Below are 23,324 nucleotides of genomic sequence, written 5' to 3' on the forward strand. Positions count from 1 at the left end.
ATCTGGCCAGAACGCAGATAAGGACCAATGTCCAAATCTTACACCGGGGCCAATGCCTCTAGTTATGCCACTGGCTGCATGACAGGAGCCTGGTATTGCCAGTCCTCTCCTTTCATAGAATTGTTTAATATCCGGTACCGGACACAGTTCATAGATAACAGCAGCATTGTTTTAATTTAAAACAAGAAAAAAAACAACTTACTACCAATCTTCCCCGTCTCTGGACTGCCCCTTCATAATTAATCCCAGGTAGCTTTTAAAATAAACCTGAAACCAGAGAGTGAGTGATCTGCATATCACAAGTTTATTTCCAGGAATTCACTCCCAAAAGAAAAAAAAAAAATCATTGTCTGACGTCTCAAGAAGGAAAAAAAAAAAATCACTGAAACAGCCATTTTAATACATCTTTTGTAGTTTTTTTTTTTTGTCTAGTCCAACATAAAGAAAAATATCAACCAGTAAAACATAACGAAATCATTACTTTGGACAAAGATCGAGAGCTGTTTTGTTACATTCAGCGGATTCCTGCGTGTATTGGATGCAAAGAAAATACTGACCAAAAAAAATAATTCCCATTATACTATAGACAGGCTCTTCATAGGCAGAAAAAAGACAAAATAAAAAGGGCCGAGCAGCTGTAACGATAGCTCCCCATTCCGTCAACCACTTGCAGCAAACGTTTTTACAAAAAAATACAGGATAACGGCATTTATCACCTGCTTTTTTTTTTAGTTTAGAAAATAACCCCCGCAGTCTAAGTCATGGACGTGGCTTCTCATTGCTGTGGATGGGGCAAGTAGAAGTTGTACAGTCATGGCCAAAAGTTTTGAGAATGACACAAATATTATATTTTCACATGATCTGCTGGCCTCTGGTTTTTATGTGTGTTTGTCAGATGTTTTTATCACATACAGAAATATAATTGCAATCATATTATGAGTAACAAAAGGTTATATTGACAGTTAGAATGAGTTAATGCAGCAAGTAAATATTTGCAGTGTTGACCCTTCTTCTTCAGGACCTCGGCAATTCTCCCTGGCATGCTCTCAATCAACTTCTGGATCAAATCCTGACTGATAGCAGTCCATTCTTGCAAAATCAATGCTTTTATTTTGTCTGAATTTGAAGGTTTTTGTTTGTCCACCCGTCTCTTGATGATTGACCACAAGTTCTCAATGGGATTAAGATCTGGGGAGTTTCCAGGCCATGGTCCCAAAATCCCTATGTTTTGTTCCCTGAGCCATTTAGTTATCACCTTTGCTTTATGGCAAGGTGCTCCATCATGTTGAAAAAGGCATTGTTGACCGCCAAACTGCTCTTGGACGGTTGGGAGAAGTTGCTCTTGGAGGACATTCTGGTACCATTCTTTATTCATGGCTGTGTTTTTAGGCAAGACTGAGAGAGAGTCCATTCCCTTGGCTGAGAAGCAACCCCACACATGAATGGTTTCAGGATGCTTGACAGTTGGCATGAGACAAGACTGGTGGCAGCGCTCACCTGGTCTTCTCCGAATAAGCCGTTTTCCAGATGTCCCAAACAACCGAAAAGGGGATTCATCAGAGAAAATGACTTTACCCCAGTCCTCAGCAGTACACTCCCTGTACCTCTTGCAGAATATCAGTCTGTCCATGTTTTTCCTGGAGAGAAGTGGCTTCTTTGCTGCCCCCTCCTTGAGACCAGGCCTTGCTCCAAGAGTCTCCGCCTCACAGTGCGTGCAGATGCACTCACACCTGCCTGCTGCCATTCCTGAGCAAGCTCTGCACTGCTGGTAGCCCGATCCCGCAGCTGAAACACTTTTAAGAGACGGTCCTGGCGCTTGCTGGTCTTTCTTGGGCGCCCTGGAGCCTTTTTGGCAACAAGGGAACCTCTCTCCTTGAAGTTCTTGATGATGCGATAGATTGTTGACTGAGGTGCAATCTTTCTAGCTGCGATGCTCTTCCCTGTTATGCCATTTTTGTGCAGTGCAATGATGACTGCACGTGTTTATTTAGTGATAACCATGGTTAACAGAAGAGAAACAATGATGCCAAGCACCAGCCTCCTTTTAAAGTGTCCAGTGGTGTCATTCTTACTTAATCATGACAGATTGATCTCCAGCCCTGTCCTCATCAACACCCACACCTGTGTTAATGGAGCAATCACTGAAACGATGTTAGCTGGTCCTTTTAAGGCAGGGCTGCAATGATGTTGAAATGTGTTTTGGGGGATAAAGTTCATTTTCTAGGCAAATATTGACTTTGCAAGTAATTGCTGTTAAGCTGATCACTCTTTATAACATTCTGGAGTATATGCAAATTGCCATTAGAAAAAATGAAGCAGTAGACTTTGTAAAAATTTATATTTGTGTCATTCTCAAAACTTTTGGCCATGACTGTACAGTCAAATGTGAATCCTGGCCTTTGTTACATGGCTGTGCAACGTCCCACATTCTCCAGTACCTTGTCAAGAAAGTTGCAAAGTGACGGAACAAATGTATAGTGCAAACGGAGGCAAATAAATATCAAAACGAAGACCCCAATTCATCATTTGCCTTTTTGTGTCTTATATGTAGCCATTTTTGGCACCAAATTCTTCAAAACAGTGCACACAATTCATGAATTCGGGGCAATGTCAACGCTCCCCCCCAGTTTTGAAATTTTTTTTGCAACTTTTGCTTCCAAAAGTCACAAAAATTTGCGTACCTAAAAAGGGATGACAGGAGTGAAATTGTTCAAAATTTTCACACTTTAAGTTGAAATTCGTGAATCAGGCAAAAACATCTGGAAACGCTAACTTCATCCACAAAGGAAAAAAATAAAACAAAATCAACGGGTATATATAAAATAGACTTCAAACAGAATAATGGTGCAACAAAAAAAGGGCACAATACTTAAAATCTGATAAATGACAGGCGCAAAGGCAATAATAAACTGGAGTCAAAGGGTCCATATGAAAAATTTCCGTGGGACCTTATGATGTGAATGGAGGGGTGGGGAACTTGCGGAATTGCAATGTCTGGCAGCAGGTTACCCCCTCTGTCCATATAGCATATGTGCACACTCTACCGAGCGTCCATTTGTATGGGCAAGTCTACAGACAAATCGTTCTTGGTGCTTGTTTTCGTGTGCCACGGGATAAAGAATCTCCTGGCATGGAAATTAAAAGAAAAAAAAAATGGCCATGGACATAGAGATGACAGAGCAAAACATCTGAACAGGGTTTCAAAATTTTACGTAAACCAATGGCGACAGCTAAACTACTACAAAACAGATCCAAGAAGTTGGATGTGTAGATGACTCGAAGGAGCTTACGAGAATGTTTTAATTTCAGACTTTGACAGTCGGTCACATTGTGACTCATTTGATCTCAAGTGACTATCTGCACAAAAAGACTGTTCATACCAAGCACAGACAATCGGTGAATCCTTGGCGTGGCCGAGCTGTTTGGAGTTCCTTCCCATTTTCAGGTTTTTTTTTTCTAACCTATATCTTCTGTCCTCTGAATCCTGTAAGGGGAGTAAGAGAAGGGCATAAATGGATGGAAAAATAAGCAGGTGGGAAGGTGCACCAAATCGTTCAGTCACACTAAGGGTACACCCAACTCCTGGGCTTGGTTTGAACAGTCATTTTGTTTGGACACTCATTTACTGTATCTTTTCATGTAATATTTTAATTTCTATTCACTTTTCAAATTATGAGGGAAATGAGAAAAAAAAAATTAAATTGCTTTTTAGCATTCATATTATGTCCACGGGTCCGGGCCTCATTGAAGTCTGCTTATCCAAACTACTGGCATAATAAATCTATGCAATAGTGATAGTATGGGAGATAAATAGAGATGAGTGAATCAATTCAATGTGAATCCAACTTGTGTCGATTTTTCAGAAGTTCATTGGCCCCTGAAAAATTACATTTTGCACAAATCGCTAAAAAAGAAAAGAAAGCACGGCGTCAGCCAGAGCAGGCTCACATGACCTGGAACGATCATATCATACATAGCCAGTATAAAAGCAGAGTCGAGGAATGCAGCAGCCAATTTCGTGGCGAATCTGAATAGTGAGACGACGTCACAGATTATCAATAGAAATAGGGAAAGAAAACCATAAAAAACTGAAGAAATATTACGTAGTATGTGTGACAGGACAGCAGTGAGAAACAGCTCCCATCCAATTACCCATAAATGTTGAGGTCGTTTGGACATTACAATGACGGTTTACATTAAAGAGCTTTTAAAAGTGTTCAGTATAGTCAAGGAGTGGTACACACCATCAGTTCAAGACAATTGCAAAATTGCAAGCGTTTGAGTACATGCAATTCACTGAAAATCGAATTTTAGGGGAAAAATTTGACAACGCCGACTTTCGCAAGATTCACTCGTCTGGCTTCAACTTCTGACCTGGGAAATAGTCTATAAGCTTTTACCAAGGTAAGGCCAGTTTCACAACTATCACTCTGATTGGCCATGGGTCTCCTGAGCACATATGAGGCAGCTGAGTTTGGGTCTGGAGACTCGCAGCCTTTCCAGCCTTCGCAGTTCATCATTACTCACTCAAGTTACATGTTTACTACCATCCTGATGCCAATTTGAACCTGCGGATATTTGTATTGAACATCGATCACTGACGAAATCTAAGAACCAAAACAAGGTACTGGAGAACGGTGATCGTCAGCCGTTGGCAATCAGACCGGCTGCAGCGTTAATAGTACATCCCTGTAGAACACTTTGACTTATGTTGGATTTTGCATTTCTTTAAAAAAATAAATATTTCGGATTCTGACGTTATCAGCAAGTAATTGCAGTGGCTAAAGGATTTTATTCTTCTGCATTTCTAAATTTTATGAATAACTCACAAGGTGTGTTTCACTAAATATGGCTACCAACTGTACATCCAATCTATGCCGCTTGCTGACTGTATCCCATAGGTCAGCTATTCCTTCTGAACGCTCCACATACCCTTGCATGCTTAGTTCGGCAGAGCGTGCATGTGTTCTCATAGTGGAGCAAGTCGTTGCCAGACACCTCTGCATTAGACTTTAAATGCAACATGCCCAAATCTATTTAGTCTCCCAATCTCATCAAGTTGAGAAGCCCCCTATACACAAGGGGGACTGGAAAGTTTTTTTTTTTAATAGCATGTATGGAATGTTTACGCCGCTCCGTTCAGAATACATGCATGCTCAGCCAAAGCCGAGTGTGCATGAATGAGTGGCGGTAGGGAGAACAAGCGTAGTCTGCATGTCTGGCTTTACCGCAAATGATCAGGACCAAATCTGTACGACAAAACCATACATACAGATTAGATGGCTGTGAGCTAAACACTCAGAATTATTTCCTTTAAGAGCTTGTGATGGCCAGGAATTTCTTCCAGTCCTGCAGAGTTATGATATCTTCCCGGAGGGCAATAAATCAATAAATAACTTTATTTATTAGGCAGATGCATAATGCCTTATCGAAAACTGGCACTAAACCAGCTCCAGGTAAAGCAAAAAATGCACCTGCCCCCGTGTATCAGAGCCGTTACCCAACCCCTTGTGCAGGTTTGTCAATACCTGTCGATTCCCAGAACACAGGCTCCCTTTGAGGTACACCCTCCGCTTTCTAAGAAATTACTCATCGGCCAAATACTTTTGAATGCGCGGAACGTTCTATGTCCACATAAACCATAGAGGGGTGCAAAGGCCAGATTTCCGATCCACATTGACAGATGAACCTGCAGATAAAAACGGCAGTGTCCAGGGAACCAGTACAAGCGATAGAACTTCCCATAAAGTCTTTGTTTTCAGAAGGGTAACCCTGCAATGTGTGAGTAGGCAATAAATTTGAAAGGAGCTGGGGAAAAAAAAAGGAATAAAAAAGAGGAAAAGAGAAAGGATGCATATAAAAAGCATGCAACTCAAAGTTACAGAACATCCACCATTACTCCATGAAGATAGCCAATAATTACTCAGCGGCTGTAAAGAACTCAAGAGTTACCTCGGCCTCGAGGTACCTAAACCTGAATGCTACAAACACTGAAACGAAGTCCAACGCTTCCCATCTTTTACTGCAAACTCTTTTCAGAGGCAGCAAAATGGAATTATTTCGTGCACATGCCGGGAGGGAATGGACGGGTGCCTTAAACACAAAGGGTAGGGGGGAAAGGCAAAATTAACTTTTTTTTTTAAAAAAAAAAGTATGCGAAAAAAAGATCAAAGTGATGGTGTAATAGGAACACACGATAGGCAAGCATTGGAAAAGGGGCAAAAAGCTTTGCTAGCACTAACTTTGTCGGCAGCAAATTGCACATACTGCCCAGATTGTGTCAAAAGGATCCTGATAAAAGTGTGCGGGAGTTTACAAATCGAGTCATACAAGCGAAACAGCGGCATGTGGCTGAAGTATGGAATGACCTCCAGGGTAGGGAAACATCTATAGTACATCCATTCTCCTCTGATGTCCGCGGAGCGTCCCCTTCTGTAGCACGTCTTCAGCCATCGCCAGTCTAATCCCCCCCACCCCCCAAAACTAAAAGGCGCAAATCCCTTTATATATATCTTTTTCTTTATATATAGATCTATTTTGGCATCATAAGGGCGAAAAGAAACAAACAAAAAAGAAGAAAACATGTAGAACAAACGAGAAAATGAACACAGTGAGTGGGGACCCACATGCAAACCTGCATTTTCTGCCCTCTTAAAACACAAACTTTTTTTTCAGTTTAATTTTTTTGTTTTTTTGCTTTTTTATTACCAATAACATTTTTTCATAACATTTAGGGAGACAAAAAAATAAAATAAAAAAATGAACGATCAAATTAAAAACGGATAAAAAGGAAGAGGACGAAACATTTCTTACGTCAGACGAGAGATATGCGGTGAGAGCCTGCTCGGGAATAGCAGGTGTATTTTTATTTTTTTTTCTTCTTTCTCAAATATATATATATTTATATTTTATATAGTTATTTTCCATATATATTTGTGTTTGTAAGAGAAAAGAGAGGCTCTTTGGGCCAAAATTGAAATGAACTGGTGAGGAGTGCAGGGACGACACGCACGCACACATACCGGTATATAAAGACATGTTGCCCCCATAGTCCCCCCGCATATGCCTGCTTCCTATGACACACAATATATGCTGTATCCAACATACGCTTCCAAACTTAAATTCAGCTGATAGTATCGTCAACTTCTGGCATTAAGGCGGCACGAGAACAAGCGCAAAAAGTTACATGAAAGGAGGCGAACAGTTTATGCTTAGTGCGAGAGGCAGTAAAGCATGGAGGATAAGTGACTGGTTGCTCGTAAATGAGCTCCCGTTTAGTTTTTTTTTTTTTTTGGGGGGGGGGGGGGGGGGAGAGAAGAGATGCTGACCTGGGACTACAACCCTGATCAGACGTAGCAAATTCAACACTGTTTAACAGAAAGCCAACAGAGAGGACGACTAGAAACCTTTGTGCGTGTGATGAATAAGTAGAGATACAGGCGTTGTAAGGCGATATCGCAGGACAAGGTCTTGTTTGCCTCAATAAAAATGTGAGCTGGTTTTATGGCAGGTCCTTTGGGGAAGGGGGGGGAGCATATCCAGCTGCAAATATCTGCAGTTTTCCTGGACTCATCCCTTAAAGTCCTGTAACAGCGGACATAAAAGACTACGTATGACCCAACCAGTAACAGCTGCTGATCTGTAGGAGCATGTCTTTATATACACACACATACGCACATCCACTCATGATATATACATCCTTACAATTATATACACGTACGTACATTATATATATATATATATATATATATATATATATATATATATATATATACATACATACATACACAGTCCCCACACATACTCCACGAGGAAAACACCTAATGATCTCGTTTCAGACCCTCTCGCTGCTGCATGGAGATGACAACATTCCCAAGCGTGCAATCGGGTTAATTCCGATCATGATCGATGACTGACGAAATGCAGCGTGCGCGCACACACACGAAAAATAATCATATGTAAAATAAGTAGCATATTGCACCAGGCCTAATCTCCCAAGGACCTAACGGGCACCTGCATGGGATGTGTGTCTATAAAAAGTGGATGGGCAGGAGGAGTTGGCACCAAGGGTGTAAGGTTTATCCCACGTCATAGCACAACCTTAGAGGATACTAGGGCTGCTCGTCATCTACATAAATAAAACTAGAGTTCTCGATCATCTTATCATGCTGGATCCAGCTATGAGGAATCACTTGATATGGCACGTTGCATCACCAGAACACCCTCCGAAAGGCAGCAGCTTTATCATGTGCAAAACATGGTGCCAACATCGCTGTCCTCAAGGATCCCCTGGGACCCTTAAAAGTACAAATATCACTTATGTAGCCTCCATCCCACTTGCAAAGAACATCAGGTAGGTCTATTCAGTATTCTTTTGTGCCATCACTATAGGTTATTAGACATGAGCAATTCGATTCACCTGACTCTCTATGGCAGCCGGACTTCTCTTCTGCTGCTCGCATCCCGGCTCCTCTTCTGCTCTGCTGCCCGCATCCCGGCTCCTCTTCTGCTCTGCTGCCCGCATCCCGGCTCCTCTTCTGCTCTGCTGCCCGCATCCCGGCTCCTCTTCTGCTCTGCTGCCCGCATCCCGGCTCCTCTTCTGCTCTGCTGCCCGCATCCCGGCTCCTCTTCTGCTCTGCTGCCCGCATCCCGGCTCCTCTTCTGCTCTGCTGCCCGCATCCCGGCTCCTCTTCTGCTCTGCTGCCCGCATCCCGGCTCCTCTTCTGCTCTGCTGCCCGCATCCCGGCTCCTCTTCTGAGCCAAGCATCGCTTCTGCTCCTGGACGCCTCTTGTGCTTACTAGGCACCCAAAAAAATCATGATTTTGCATGAGGGCTAGAAAAGCGCCAGACACACTCAGATGTAAAAGACAAGCAGTGGCTGCAAATTACCGGACTGGTTGACGGACGAACCGAAACGCTCATCCATTATTTATGCAGAACTACTCCCTATCTAATCCCTCCAGTCCAGTCTGCCCTTGAATTAGTGTGTTGATGACATCTAGTGCTAACCCATAGTTTACCAAAAATGGTCCAAAAAAAAAAAAAAACCTCTACACCTTAACGTAGCACGTACTTCCTACACTATATTATTTTAGCAAATGGGATGGAAGTGTTTTTTTCTCTCTCTCTCTGGCTTGGAATAACAAGAAAAAAATCAAAAACTACCTGCTGAGAAAATTAAATAGTGCAATTTGTGAAAAATTTGGAACTTGTCAGAGGTCATAACTCACGACCTGTGTCCAATCGAGTAAACGTAACGCTGTAAGCCAAGATGGAGAACGAATGTACCCAATTAGTGTATGAAGAAGCATAGGCTCTCGGTGCCACCTTCGTACTACAGCACTGCACCCTAGGTACTAGCTGCTCCTGCCAGACCACCCTTGTACATCAGTCTTGCGAGAGCTGGTCACCCACATGTGCCAGCGTCTCCTGCGTCCATGCTCGGATACAAGCCCCTACTCTTGTGAGGCTGCAGTCTCTCTCGACACAGTAGGGGCCGTACTTCTACGGTGAATTCTTTGCTGGTGTTTCTGTATTTCAGTCACCAAATATTTCCCACCCCACCAATATTACTCCCCTTCCCCCATCTAGCGCCTTGGAGCAAGATCTCTGCATTTCTTGCCATTGCCTGTAGGGGTGGTAGATCACAGACCTATAACAAAAAAAAAATTCCAGGCCCTTCTTTTTGTGATGACTCAAACTCCTCCAATGGAGGACTGAAAAAAAAATATGACATAGTATGAGAGGCTTTAAGAAATAGTCTGTGATGTGGTGGGGGGACATGGCAAGTCCGTTCAGGGAAGAAATACAGATGAAATTTGGCGCTAAAGCTGCAGATACTGTTGGTGTCAAAAAGATGGGACCTTCTTGTTTCTTCACGGTAGCCTGCAAATAAGAAAAAGAAAAGGGAAATTACTGCCAACATCAAAACAAGGAGCATGACCAGCTCCGAAGACGAACGGCAGACTTGGAATCTATTTTTATGCCCCAGAAAATATCAATGAAGGAGCGACACTTTAAAGAACTCCTCCTGAAAATGCATGAATAGACTGAGTGCTACCATTCTTGTTAAAGGTCCACCCATGCACAGCCTGTGACTGTCAGCAAGAATGATTGTTTCCCGCTGTCAGCACTGATCTGACTTTTTCCAGAGTTTGCATGGCCAGGTCTGAATCAGACATTCAGAGAACAGATTTGTTTTTTTTTTTTTATACCTGTATCTAAACTTTTATTTTGTTTTGAGGGTTTTTTAGCCCAGCATGGAAAGTTACACAACTTTGCAAATCACTCTTTAAGGAGTTTGTTTTCATTCCTGCAAAAGAAAAAAAAATGGCATGTACTTGGCATCCAAACCTCAGCTGCCTTCACATGTATGGATTTCAGACTCATGTGGAGAACAGATGATGGCATTGATGGCTTGGCTCAGCACTTGTGTCACCAACACTGGGGATATAAGCTGCTGCAGGAGACTGTACCCTTCACTGCCATCATCTGTACTCCAAATGAGTACAAGCTCATAGCAATGCAGGCAAATACACTGGGGAAAAACAGGAGTTTGGAAGCGTCTTAATTACTGTAAAACAAAAATTGCATTTAAGTTATATTCCCTAATAAAGTGATTTGCAAAGTGTAATAAACTTTCTACACTGGAAAAAACTATAAAAAAAATGTTTAGTTAATCGTTAGAAGTTTTTGAAAAATGCTTAGAATAGTATAAAATAATAAAGATTGTAATACCTCACTGGTTCCCCTCCGTCTTTGTAGTGTGACCGCTGCAGCCAATCACTGACTGTATCTATTTGTATTAATACCTAGAAATCTGCTCCAGCACAGGGTGCTTTAAATATCTCCCCATTATTGCTTTACCTAATCATTAAGAATGGAGCTAGCCCACCAGGGTGGTTGGAATTGCCACTTTCCATACCCCAGACGACCAAGTCATTAGCCACAAAGGATTAGAGGCAACAAGTCTGTAAAAAGTTCTGTCTTTTTAAAAATGACCAGACAAATGCAACATGTGAGATAGGACCCCACAAATGAAAAAAGGGGAAAAAACTCCAAAAAAAAAAAAACCTCTGCCCAAAAGAGACCAAACCCACAATGCAAACTATGTCAAGAACCCAGAAAACTACAGAAGTGAAGAACTTGAGATTTCGCACCTCCTTTCACACTCCCGCCTGCTCCATGCTGAAATTCAGATCGGTGTGTTTGTACCCCAACAGCATGGTAGCGGGGTAACAAGAGGTGGCAAGGTGCTGTCCTCCGTCTCCGATCACTGACAGCTCCGTCTCTTCAGGAGATTGCTCACAATCTGCTCAAGGGAAATCATTGTGAATATACACATGAGAAAAAACGTAGACGATACGAGGCAAAAAGCAAAAAAAATGAAGGAACGTAGCGTCGTGGTGAAAGTAGAAAAGTATGTAAGAGGCGACTCTCACCTTCATCCTCTCGGTCCTGAAGCTGCTGACTTCCCATGAGCGAGGAGCGGCTCTGAACGGCATCAGACATGCGAGCTGAGCTTAGCGCTTTACCTGCCATCAGACTCATACCAGCCAAATTATCCAGCTGCACCTACAAGAGAGCACATCAGTCTATATGGGTGGCCCACCTACTGATGTGCATTCCCCCTCTCCCCACAAACCCATTACATACATAGGCATCATCACTGGTTTGGATGGTGTGGTGCCGCTGCAGCATCCTGGACCGGGCATGCTCACTGGGGGAGGACCGTGGAGGATAGGCGACACCATTATGGTCTGGAACGTCCATGATATGGGGAGGGGAAACTCTGTCCATGCAGTTTACCGAAGGTCCTGGTTCTAGGGGAGATTTAAAAAAAAAAAAAAAAAACAAAGTTGATGTTTAGCTCAACTAAATGTGTGTTTCTGCCATAGGGAATTAATGGGTGGAGCAAGAAACTGCAAGCGAAACATAACACACAAATATCCAAAGCTCATATTATTTGTCTGATGGCCACAGGTTTTCTTACACCAGCTAAAGTCATCCACAAGTTGTGCTAGGCCTGTGATTAACACGGGACAGCACAGCGGTCACAGCCCAACAAGTTGTGGACAACTTCAAAGTCTCCCTTTAGTTGGAAATCATAGAAATCACACACACACACTCATATATAATGTGTGCAACCATGTTTCTGCAACAATAGACATCTTTCACTTTTTGCTGTCGGAAGATATTTATTTGGAGGAAGATCCGACAATCCTACAGAATAAGAAAGATCAAAAATCCCCCTGGATTAAAAAGAATTGTAAAATAAAAGGATTTTTTTTTGGGGGGTGAGGAGGAAACATTAACACAATCTTTGTAGTTCTCCAAGCCATAAATTGTCATCTGCCAAAAACAAGTAGCAGGAGGAGCGGAAGCTTAAGAGGAAGAAGGCAATATGGGGAGACTTCAATGAACCAGAAACTGTCAGCATGCCGTAAGATCGTTGTCTTATAGCGACTGATGGAGTAAAAACATGAAATCTATTCATAAAAGTTGCCAAATATTGATTTAATAAAAAATATCAATGCACTTCTTTTGCTTAAAGGTGTTATCCAAGATTTGTATATTAATCACCTATCCTTTGGGGGGGGTTGACATTCAGCACCACTAGAGTAAGCAGATGTACAAAGTGTATGAAGCCGAAACAGCACAGCGCCACACACTGTATAGTGGCCATACGCCGGGACTGCAGCCCAGCTGCTAGATAGATCAATGGGAGCTGAGCTGCAGTACTTGAGATCGGCCACTATGCAGTGTATGGAGCTATTCTGGCTTTGTACATCTGACCGCAGCAGGGGGGTGCAAACATCAGTGTGGTTTGTCAGACCCCAATCTGATATTAATCGATAGGTTTGCAAGGAATTCAGTCCTTTCTCCCCTCCACCTCACTGTCCTGTAAATAACTGTAAATCAACTGTCTGCAGCAGGAGCCTTTCCCAGGATAAAGGTACACAGCTAGTAAGCCCCTGCTACCAAGCAAAAAAACCAGAAGACTAACCCTGTGTTCTCTGCACAATTTCTACAAGAAAGATCATTTCTTGAACAAGCAAAAACTCCTGCGCAGTAGACGACATGCTCTCCTGTATACTGCCATCATTCATTTCTCGTTTTCCTTTACTCGGCTTCCTTTCAATATCCAGCAATGGAGACAATAAGGGATTCTATAATATTGAAGTTTTTGGAAATGCCGCTGAATTACATGCAAGCCAATGAAGAACGCCTGAAAATTGGGGCAAAAGTGGCCATAGTTGGCTCTTAGTGGTAAAAACTGTCTAAATCGCTAGCACTTTCTAGTACCATAGTGCCCGGCAGTCCAAGCGCTTGTGAACAGCACTGGAGACTTTCAGAAACCAGGCAATGGCAAATCCGTAGGTGTAAAGATGGCGCAGATGATCCATTCACCACCGTCTGGGGGTTAATATGATGCAGAAAGGCTTCTGTTCTGCCAATGCAGAAAGGAAGGGGTTAACCATGATAGCGCAGTGTGCATAAAGGCTGTGAGTGGCTTCTTGATGAAAGTCCAAGAGGCAGATGGATAACGGGCCATAAAGCTGAGCGGGACGTGCAGTAAAAGCATGCATGGCAGTGATAGCTGGCGCTGTAAGCCATTCCCCCCTACGAGTTGGCCTTACCTCTGCTGGCCACCTTGGTCCTGCTGTACGAGGTCTGCGGCTGATACTGCGCTGTACTCAACTCCGGCAGAAGAGACTCGGCGGTGTCATGTCCGCTCTCCTGCAGTGGTTTGCTCAAACCTCTGATTGTCCCTCCCTCGCTCATTCTGTGTCCCTCCCCGGAGCAATCCTCCTCCATGCTCTCTGAATGCAGCATGGCAGGATGATACCGGGGTGGCTGTGGTGCGTGTGTGGCCTGCTGCATACATTCTTGTGCTCGAATCTGCAGGAGGTGGTGGTAGGGCTCAGCCGGTGGAGGGTACGATATGCTGCCTGCATCTACTTGATTCAGGTGCTGGTTGAACAGTTCGTTCAGCTCCTGCTGCTGTTGCTGGTGCTGTTTTATGAGCTGCATGAAATCCGCCGGCGGCAAGCGTGCGTCCGCGTGACCAGTCAGGGAGTGTCGCGGGGAGAGCAAGCCCTGCAGCATGTGCGGCAGTTGCTGGTGATGTCGGCTGTAAGTGCTGGGGGTAGGAGAGAGCAGTGCTTGCTGCAGCGCAGATGTGGGGTAATTCTGTTGGGTTGTGGCACTGAACGCGGGGTACTGTTCTAGCTGAGGGACTTTCAAGGCTTGAGAAAAACCAGCGGCACTGGAAGGGTTGTATCCTGTGCTTCCTTGGCTCGTGTATCCCGATGCGGGAGGCCTTGGCTGGTCAGAAAACACGTGAGGGTGTAGATGGGTCTGGTCGTAATTAGTGGAGGGAGAGAAGCGGCCCATATTCAAGCTGAAAACAAAATGGCAAGGAGAAATGTTATGATAAATTGGAAAACTACAAAAGCATCAACCACAGCAATCACCAGAAAAGTTTGGCTTTGTTACCACCATGAACTGCAGATTTTTTGCGCCATTTCTGCACCCTTTAAGTAAAAGAGATTACTTGCATTCTTTTATTTTTTTAGAAAATAAGCAGCTTAAAAAACTCACCAAAAATTCTGCGTTAGCGCTCAGTCACAAGACCGGATTTTTACAGACTTAGTTATGGCTGCTCTAGACCCCAAATAACAGCGTCATATACACCCACGAAGTTCTTCGTTCAGGTAAAGAGAAGCACGGCCAAAAAATACGGTCATGTGTACGAGACCTTAGCCAGAGCAAAATGAGCTGATTGATGGAGGGAACTGTTGCATTAAAGGGGTTGTCTGTGACGAGACAGTCGGGGCCACAAGAAAACTTTTTAGAAACGCAACCCATAGATTGCAGTCTAAAGGACGCCTGAGGACAGCAACAGTCACCCCTTTAAAAATGTGAGCAGCGGCTCCGAAGATCTTGGCCGACCTGGGAAGGTTTCCGCTGGCAGCCGCTGCTATGACATGTTTCATCATAGAAGATAAAGTTTCTTTATAGCAGAATCGTCACTATAGACTACATATATTAATTAGATCTATTAGAACTGATGGAACTGGTGTACTTACTTGATGAATGAAAAAAAAAATCCATGTCAAACTAGAAACAATTTTTTTTTTAACGTTTTTATTGTCCACCTGATAATTACATGGTCAATTTAATGGGGATTTTTAGAAATGAGCAATTTGATTGTTGCACTGCCCTGGCCCAGTTTGGTTTTCAGTGGCAGGTGGTCTTCATTTCTGCATCAGTCATCCTGGGGGCACCTATGACACTTAAAGGAGTATTCCCATCTCCAAGATCCAAACCCAATATGTTGTAGGTGTAGTAATAATAATAATAGTAAATATGTCCAAATTAAAATGTTGCATAGTTATTCTCATCTCCAAGATCCTATCCGAAAACTTAGTAGGTGTAATAATAATAATAGCACATAACTCCAATTAGAAATCTATTATAGTTCTTCTGGTTCACTATCTCACTTACCCCATGTGCAAGGCATTGCAGTAGCTTAGGTAGCCATGGTTACGAGCACTCATATATAGTGTTATCTAGTTGCTAGTGGTCGTAACCATGGATACCTAAGCTACTGCATTGCCCTGCACATGCGGTAAGCAACATAGCGAACCAGAAGAACTATACTAGATTTCTAACTGGAGTTATGTGCTATTATTACACCTACTAAGTTTTCGGATAGCATCTTGGAGATGAGAATACCTCTTTAACGGGCTCTGCGATGTCGAGCCAGGCATAACAACTGGGACAAAAGTGATGCCTAATAAGCAACGAGAGGCGTTGATGATCCCAGGTGCAAAAGTGAAGACCAGTTGCCACAGAAGAGAGAACGGGGATGCTGCTCACCTCTGATCAGGATTACACAACCATTCTGACAGATTGTCATAGTAATTACACCAGCCTCATTTGTTGTAAGATGTATTTCATTTTAAACGACACTGGTAATATATAAATATTTTATAATCTTATAATCGTTCTATATAAAAAAAAAAAAAAAAAATTATAAGATTATAAGATTTCATTTTAAAAGACACTGGTAATAACAAAAAAAAGTACAAAAAAGCATTAAATTAAAAAAAATCATTACAAAGCCAAGTGGCTCGTATCTTCAAAGCTGTACCTGTGCACTTCAGCACTGTCAGCACTCAGTTGCTTGGACAAAGGTCGGTGGGTATAATTGCCCAATGAAGCCATAAGTGATGCCCGTTGTTGCATCTGTATGTGATTGGCACAAGGATTGATAGGAATACCCCGGGCAGCTCCGGACATGTCGGAGGGCTCTTGCACCTGGATGGTGACTTGCTGCGCTGACTGCTGCTGGTTTTGTTGCTGCTGTATGCCCATGCGTGGCAGTGTAATGCTAGGTGGAGGTGAGCCGCTGTTTGAAGGCTGGTAAAGAGCGGAGTGAGCGGGCACCCCCTGATACTGAGTGGAAGGCTGGGCCCCTAAAAAGGTAGAAACAAAAATAAAAATCTGTGAGAGCAAGAAAAAAACAAACTAAAACAAAATAGAACATTAAAAGGAGCATTACCATGTGTCTGGAGCATGGCACTGGAAGATGGCGGGGGGCTATTGTTTGGCTGTCTGAAGAGGTGGTTGCTGGCTGGATTAGGAGGAGGACTAGAAGGCTGGATTCGCAATCTGAAATCAAACAGGATAAAACCAGTGATGAGAGCGACAAATAACAAGAAAGTGAAATCAGAAGTGTCTGCACGCTCTTTCTGCCATAACACAGCCCTTTTAAAGGGACCATGTTATCAGAAAATGGCCTATTGGATCATTAACATTTTTTATTCTATAAGTATTTTTTTAATCTTTTTTTGATCATGTACTTTATTTTTTATCTCACTATCTAAAAACAAAATAAAAAAATAAATTAAAAATTCTTTAACTGGGCATTAAGCCTAATAACTTATTGCACCTTACATGTACCTTAATAGCCATAGATTGACTCAGACCCTATTAGATTGAAAAGGAGTGACATTTGAGCATGCTCTACTTCAGGTAAAAATCATTGTGAAAAGAGGAGATGGTAGTGAGCTGTGACATCACCCATTGTGAATGGTGGATCCTGTGTTATCTACTGTACATAGAGCTGTTATCAGTCATTGTAAGAAGGAGAAGGTGAGCTGTGACATCACCTACTGTGAATGGTGGATCCTGTGTTATCTACTGTACATAGAGCTGTTATCAGTCATTGTAAGAAGGAGGAGGTGAGCTGTGACATCACCTATTGTGAATGGGGGATCCTATGTTATCTACTGCATATAGAGGTGTTATCCAGTAATTGTACAGCAGGGGAAGAGGGGAGCTGTGACATCACCTATTGTGAATGGTAGAACCCATGTTATCTACTGTATATAGAGATGTTATCAGTCATTGAACAGGAGGAGGAGGAGGTGAGCTATGACCTCTCTTATTGAGAATGCTGGATCCCATGTTATCTACTGTATACAGAGGAGTTATCCCTGTAAATCTTGTATGTGATTATAAAGACTGTTGAAGTGTTTGTATAGAGAAGAACTTATGAGTCTAATATTAAACCTACTGAATTGCAAAATGTATGCATCTTTTAATATAGTGATTTGAAAAAAAAAAAACCATTAACATAAAAAACTAATTTGCACAATAGGTTTTTTTCAATAACACCTAACATGAAAAGGATCAGAACAATGCTCCAGTGCGGTGTTAATGCCTCTTTTTCCCAGTCAGTGGCCCAATACCTCTGAAGCTGGTGTGTAAGGAGCGCGGGCTGATTCTCACAAGCCGGTACCATGGATGATGACTGCAGAGGAGGAGATGGCTGTGCAGGACGGATACAATCCTGATAAGCAATAAAAGGAAGGAGCAGATTACATCACTTGGAAATACAATTTATTATATCACTTGGAACTACGATCTATTCTGCCTTTACAGTAAAAAGCCAGTACAAAACTAAACGCCTTTAATCGAGCCACACGTAGCATTAATAGAAAATTCAGCTCGTATTTATCTCATCTGCACTAACCAAAAAAAAAAAAAAAAATGACAGTAAGGTGCAATAAAGTCCACCGCCTCAGTACTGCAGCCCTGAAGAATTCTGCTACTGTAAGCCATGTTAAGAAAGGAAGCTTTATGCAAGTGACGTACCTGGATCTGATGCTGCAGAATGTGCTGCTGATGCTCCTGCTGGTACATCACGTGCTGCTGCTGTGTGTGCTCCAGCGTCCTCTCATCCATGTGTATACCGTACAGCTTCTGTAGCTGCTCACACTCCTAGAAAAGAGCAAAGAGTCAGCGGCATCGGGATCGCCTAGACTCCCCCCCCCCCCCCCCACCCCAAGCACCGAGACGCCCCCTGAGCCGGGAGCGCCGAGACGCCCCCCAGCCAGGCCCCCAATTCCCAAAGGTATTAATCACTGAGCCACTGTGAATGCCTTCTGTTCCTACCTATCCATTACCTGTTGTAGCTGTTTTATGCTGCTGTTGTGGTGTGCCGTTTTCTCCAGATGAGCTTTAAACGCTTGAATAGTGGCGGCTCCATCTGAGAACCGGCGCACAGGGGAAAAGCGCTCAGCAGGAAGGTGAAGAGTGTTTGAATCTTTGTACATGGAGCTAGAAAGACAAAAATGATGCCACATAATGGATGTTTATTACCATAAGGCAATGAAAATCTGCAGCGGAAAATGAACTGATGCAAATTCAAAAGGGTTCAGGAGTGCACCGCTGCTCTGCCTGCTGGCTTTCTGCTTGCCGGGGTAGTGGTGGCGCGCTCTTGATTATCGACAGTTTGGGCCAGCAACATGGTTGTTGTGCGCTCTCCAATTCTGCGAGCAGAGGTAGATTTGCATCTACAGCACCGGAGGAGCTCAGGGACACAAAATGATCAGATCTGGCCAGTTTCAGAGCACATGAACCATGCCTAGGAGACCGGCCACTGCTGATACTGCAGAGGTGGCTGATAACCTGGCGAAAAAAGAAAACAATTACACATTCCCCCCGTTCTTGATTTTGGAAGCGACTGTACACTGCAAAGCAGTCTGTTTTTACAAGCACTTTGCAATGTTACCCATTTACGAAAATAAGATGACCACTTTAAAATCCGCACCGTAGCTCAGTTCACGCATGAAAACTTTTGCAAAGTTTCATTCACTTTGCTGGTCGTATAAAGTATATCTGTGACATTACGTTTTTAGGGACAGACCGCTCGGATAGATTGGAATTGATTGAAGACTTCACACAGATCTGGCCTGTTGTTCTTCAGTATCTAATATACACCTACAATATATATATATATATATATATATATATATATATATATATATATATATATATATATATATATATATATATATATATATATATATCTGGCCTATGCAGGACAGATAAACGCACACTGAAAGGCGAATAATTCTCGCTCCACCTGTTATGCAAGTACAGCCGACTTCCTTGAGAAAACAAAGAATCCCAGGACTATTTGCTCCAGCGTGGCAATCAGTATGTGTTGGGCAAAGTTTGCATGATCACGTATGCATCGACTGTTCAAAGGTTGCAAGGACACCATTGGGACATAGTTCCCAAGAAAACACAGAAATGCACTGTTGTTCCAGAGATACCATTATTCTCTAGTCACAAAGATTATTTATTGGAAATGCATGTCGGGAAAGGAGAATGAGCTTTAAAGGGAATCTGTCACCCCATTTTTCGAGTATCAGCTGCCAGCACCGCCATCAGGGGCTTATCTTCAGCATTCTGTAATGCTGTAGATAATCCCCCGACGTAACCTGAAAGATAAGCAAAATGAGTTATATTATAGTCACCCAGGGGCAGTCCGGGTCCGGTTTTGGTCCGATGGGTGTCGCGGTCCAGCGCCTCCCATCTTCTAACGGTGACGTCCTCTTCTTTGTTTCCTGTCATGGCTCCTGCGCAGGTGAACTGTTCTGCCCTGTTGAGGGCAGAGCAATGCGCCTGCACAGGAGCCACGACAGGCAGCAAAGAAGAGGACATCACCGTTAGACGGGCGGGAGGACGTCAGGATCGCCTCGTCTGACAGGCAAGTAGCGACCCCCGACCCCTGCGATGTCGCTGGTGAGATCTGCCTGTGTGGCAGCTCACTAGCAACGACTTAGGCCTCTTTCACACTTCCGTTTTTTACAATCAGTCACAATCCGCCAGGTTTTGAAAAAAAACGGATCCTGATTTTTTTTTTTGAGGATCCGTTTTTTTCCCATTGACTTGCATTAATAGCGGATTGTGACGGATTGCTGTCCGTTGCATCCGTGTTTTGTGACGATCTGACAAAAGTTGCTGTCCGTCACCATCCTCAAAGATTTCAGAACGGAGCTTGTAACGTTTTTTTCTCTGGCGGATCCTCCAGACACTCATTTAACCCGAAATTCTTTCTGGGTTCGTTCGTTCTCTCTCTCTCTCTCTCTCTCTCTCTCTGGCCAGCGATTCCTTTAAATTTCTTCATTTTCAGGATCCGTCTGAAAACGGATCCTGTGCCATCCGTTCGCATCAGTTTAGAACGGATCCGCTTGTCCGCCTTTTTGGCGGATTATAACTGATGCAAAAAACTGAAGTGTGAAAGAGGCCTTAGCGATGTACCAGCGATCCTGACCGCGTCATATCGCTGGTCGGGATCGCTGGTACATCGCTAAGTGTGACAGTACCTTAACTAATTTTTCTTATCTTTCAGGTTAAGTTGGGGGCTTATCTACAGCATTACAGAATGCTGAAGATAAGCCCCTGATGGCGGTGCCGGCAGCTGATACTCAGATTCCCTTCAATGCTTAAACCCCTGATTTCTGAGAGGTCGGAGGCCTGACCTATGTGTACGGTGGTCTCCCTACCAACAGATGAAGCAGGGAGAAAGAAGGGCTACACCAATCAGATGTGCAATGACCGGCTTAGGAAGGAGGTGGTTTAAAAAAAAAAACCAGTGCACCCATGATCACCGTACTCACCGATGTTGGTCAGGGATCAGGTGCGGAGGCCACACTCTGTTTCGGAAAGCCTGCTGCCCCAACTGGCGCTGTAATTCTGGGGGGATTTCAGCTGAAGGACTTGTCATTGCCAGTGTGTGCCTCTTGGAGCGGTTTGCAAGATACCTTGAAATTATGATAAATGATAAATTAGGACTCCATTGTGTGAGGAGACGCTCTCAGTTATAGATATATATATGATTATAATTTGTAATGAGCGAACGTGCTGGGATAAGGTGTTATCTGAGCATGCTCATTTGCTAACCAAGTGTCTTCAGCGTGCTTGAATATGTTCCAGTCCCTGCAGCTGTTCGACAGTCACAGCACATGAGGGATAGTCTCATTGTTAGGCAATCCCTACATGTGTTAAGGCTGTCGAATAGCCATGAGACATGAAGCCGCAGTGACTGGAACATTTTTTTTGAGCACGCCGAAGACACTTGGTTAGGACCAGAGCATGCTTAGATAACACCTGATCCCAGCACGTTCGCTCAACACTAGTTATAATGTGTCATGTGAACCAACGGAGTCTACCTGAACAAGGCAAGTTATTACCATCCCACTGATTGAAGCCAGATTCTCGGGATCAGTGAGTGTCAGATCAAATATTGGCAGATTATCGCTTAAACTGTGACTAAGAGGTAACACGCAAATGTTAAGAATAACCCTTTACATACAATGTATTCTTTTCTATAAGAGGCTAATGCAGGGTCTCCGGTTCATCCAACATTGATGGGTTTATAAATCACCAAGAGCAAGTCAGGGGAAAAAAAAAAGTAAAAAAAAAAAAAAAAAGGATAAAAGACAAACACTCCGGTACGGGACCATAAAAACAAGCTTGCTGTAGGATTCTCATTTAACTCAATGTTGTGTTAGGTTGGTCTCAACTGGACCCATAAGTATATTGGATGGTTGTCAAATATTAGGATTGCTCAAGCAAGATGGACAAGTACAACACAAACTGTAAAAAGCCATGCGTGAATTGCAAAACATTTTCTTTATCGCCTTATTGGGGGGGACAGATTACCATGGGTGTATGCTGCTGCTGCTAGGAGGCTGACACTATGCAAAACAAAAAACTTAGCTCCTCCCCGGCTGTATACACCCACCGACAGGCACCAAGCACCTCAGTTTGTGCTTAGTGTCTGTAGGAGGCGGACCAGGATCTCCCAGATCCGCACTTAATTTCTTTTTAGGCTTTAGTTGTGTGTGTATTAATCTTTTTCGTTTATTTTTCAGATTCAGCATCAGGAAACAGGGTGTACGTTCACCCTGCTTCCCCATATCAGGGAGCTGAGCGAGCAATGTGGTAGTGCCCACATCGCAACTCTCAGGACCGCAGGCAGGACTTTTCCCCTATCACCCTCGGGTGCTATGGGCTGATGACGGTGGCCGGTCCTAGCCAATTCCCCTCCTCACCCCTCTCCCGGGACAGAGCTGAGAGGAAGACGGCGATCACCAGCGGTGACATTCCTCCTTCCAGCAAGAAATGGCGCAGTCTTCTGCACTATAGGGACATGGTGCGGGTACAGAGGACTTTCGCGCCCAGCGGCCTGCTCTCTATTCGTGGGCCCCTGCGGTCACCCTCCTCAGGGACATCAGGTAAGCTGTCTGATTGTCCCCTACAGCCCCGCATTCACCTGGACCTATGCTGACCCCCTCAGTACCGCAGCATGACACAGGCATCTAGTAGCAGTCACTGGGGGAGCTGGCCCCTGTTTGAATCTCCCACCCTGCGTTCTGTTCACATGGCAGTTTTCAGGACTGACTCCTATAATAGCCGGTTTGAATTTCCCGCCCCCTTTTCCCCCAGACGCGCGTCTCCCCTGCCATCGCTCTGCTCTGAGGGAGTTCTCTGGTGTTTCTTCTCGGCGGCCAGCAGTTACCTTCTTCTTTCATATGTCCACAGCATCGAGGGCGCCGGATACGCCGTCCGACATTAGCCTTGGGGGGGAGACGCGCTTTAACTTTCACTTTGGCAAGCTTCTTCCTCCTCTCTGCGCGTGCTTTATTCGCGCCTTTTTCAGCCCATCACGGGGCTGCTTTCTCTTCAGCGCCATCAGTCTCCCCCTCTAGCCATGCCCCCCTCGGTCTTCATCCAATCACACGGCTCAGCCGTTAAGCTCAGCCCACCGCTAGAATTTTTCTGGCATTTCTGAGAGATCACTTTCTCTCCCTTCTCCGGATCTCTTCTTGGGGGACACAAGGTGTTTGCTCCGCATCTGAACCTCGGTAGGCTCGGCGCTGCTATAGTTTAACGCTACACTTCGCTCCCCACGGCAGTTACCTGTCAGCTTAGTGCTACTGCCACAAAGACTTAT

At 43.8% G+C, this 23,324-nt stretch overlaps 1 protein-coding gene across 1 annotated transcript in view; it reads right to left on the reverse strand.

Annotated features, from left to right (window-relative positions):
• Window positions 1–285: 285 nt before the first annotated feature.
• The window catches only part of SIK3 (SIK family kinase 3), a 146,615-nt gene continuing 123,576 nt past the window's right edge, over window positions 286–23,324 (reverse strand). Inside the window, exons 15-25 of the mRNA XM_073585214.1 lie at window positions 20,986–21,129; window positions 18,481–18,634; window positions 18,170–18,295; window positions 17,764–17,864; window positions 16,572–16,681; window positions 16,161–16,485; window positions 13,642–14,405; window positions 11,657–11,823; window positions 11,443–11,575; window positions 11,161–11,312; window positions 286–9,886 (exon numbers count right to left, since the gene is read on the reverse strand). Of these exons, the coding sequence (XP_073441315.1) occupies window positions 11,167–11,312; window positions 11,443–11,575; window positions 11,657–11,823; window positions 13,642–14,405; window positions 16,161–16,485; window positions 16,572–16,681; window positions 17,764–17,864; window positions 18,170–18,295; window positions 18,481–18,634; window positions 20,986–21,129 (2,170 nt within the window). The 3' untranslated portion in view covers window positions 286–9,886; window positions 11,161–11,166. The remainder of the gene's footprint in view (window positions 9,887–11,160; window positions 11,313–11,442; window positions 11,576–11,656; window positions 11,824–13,641; window positions 14,406–16,160; window positions 16,486–16,571; window positions 16,682–17,763; window positions 17,865–18,169; window positions 18,296–18,480; window positions 18,635–20,985; window positions 21,130–23,324) is intronic.

Source organism: Dendrobates tinctorius, unplaced genomic scaffold (genome assembly GCF_039654945.1).
Source record: "Dendrobates tinctorius isolate UK_male_01 unplaced genomic scaffold, ASM3965494v1 ptg000086l, whole genome shotgun sequence".
Lineage (NCBI taxonomy): Eukaryota > Metazoa > Chordata > Amphibia > Anura > Dendrobatidae > Dendrobates > Dendrobates tinctorius.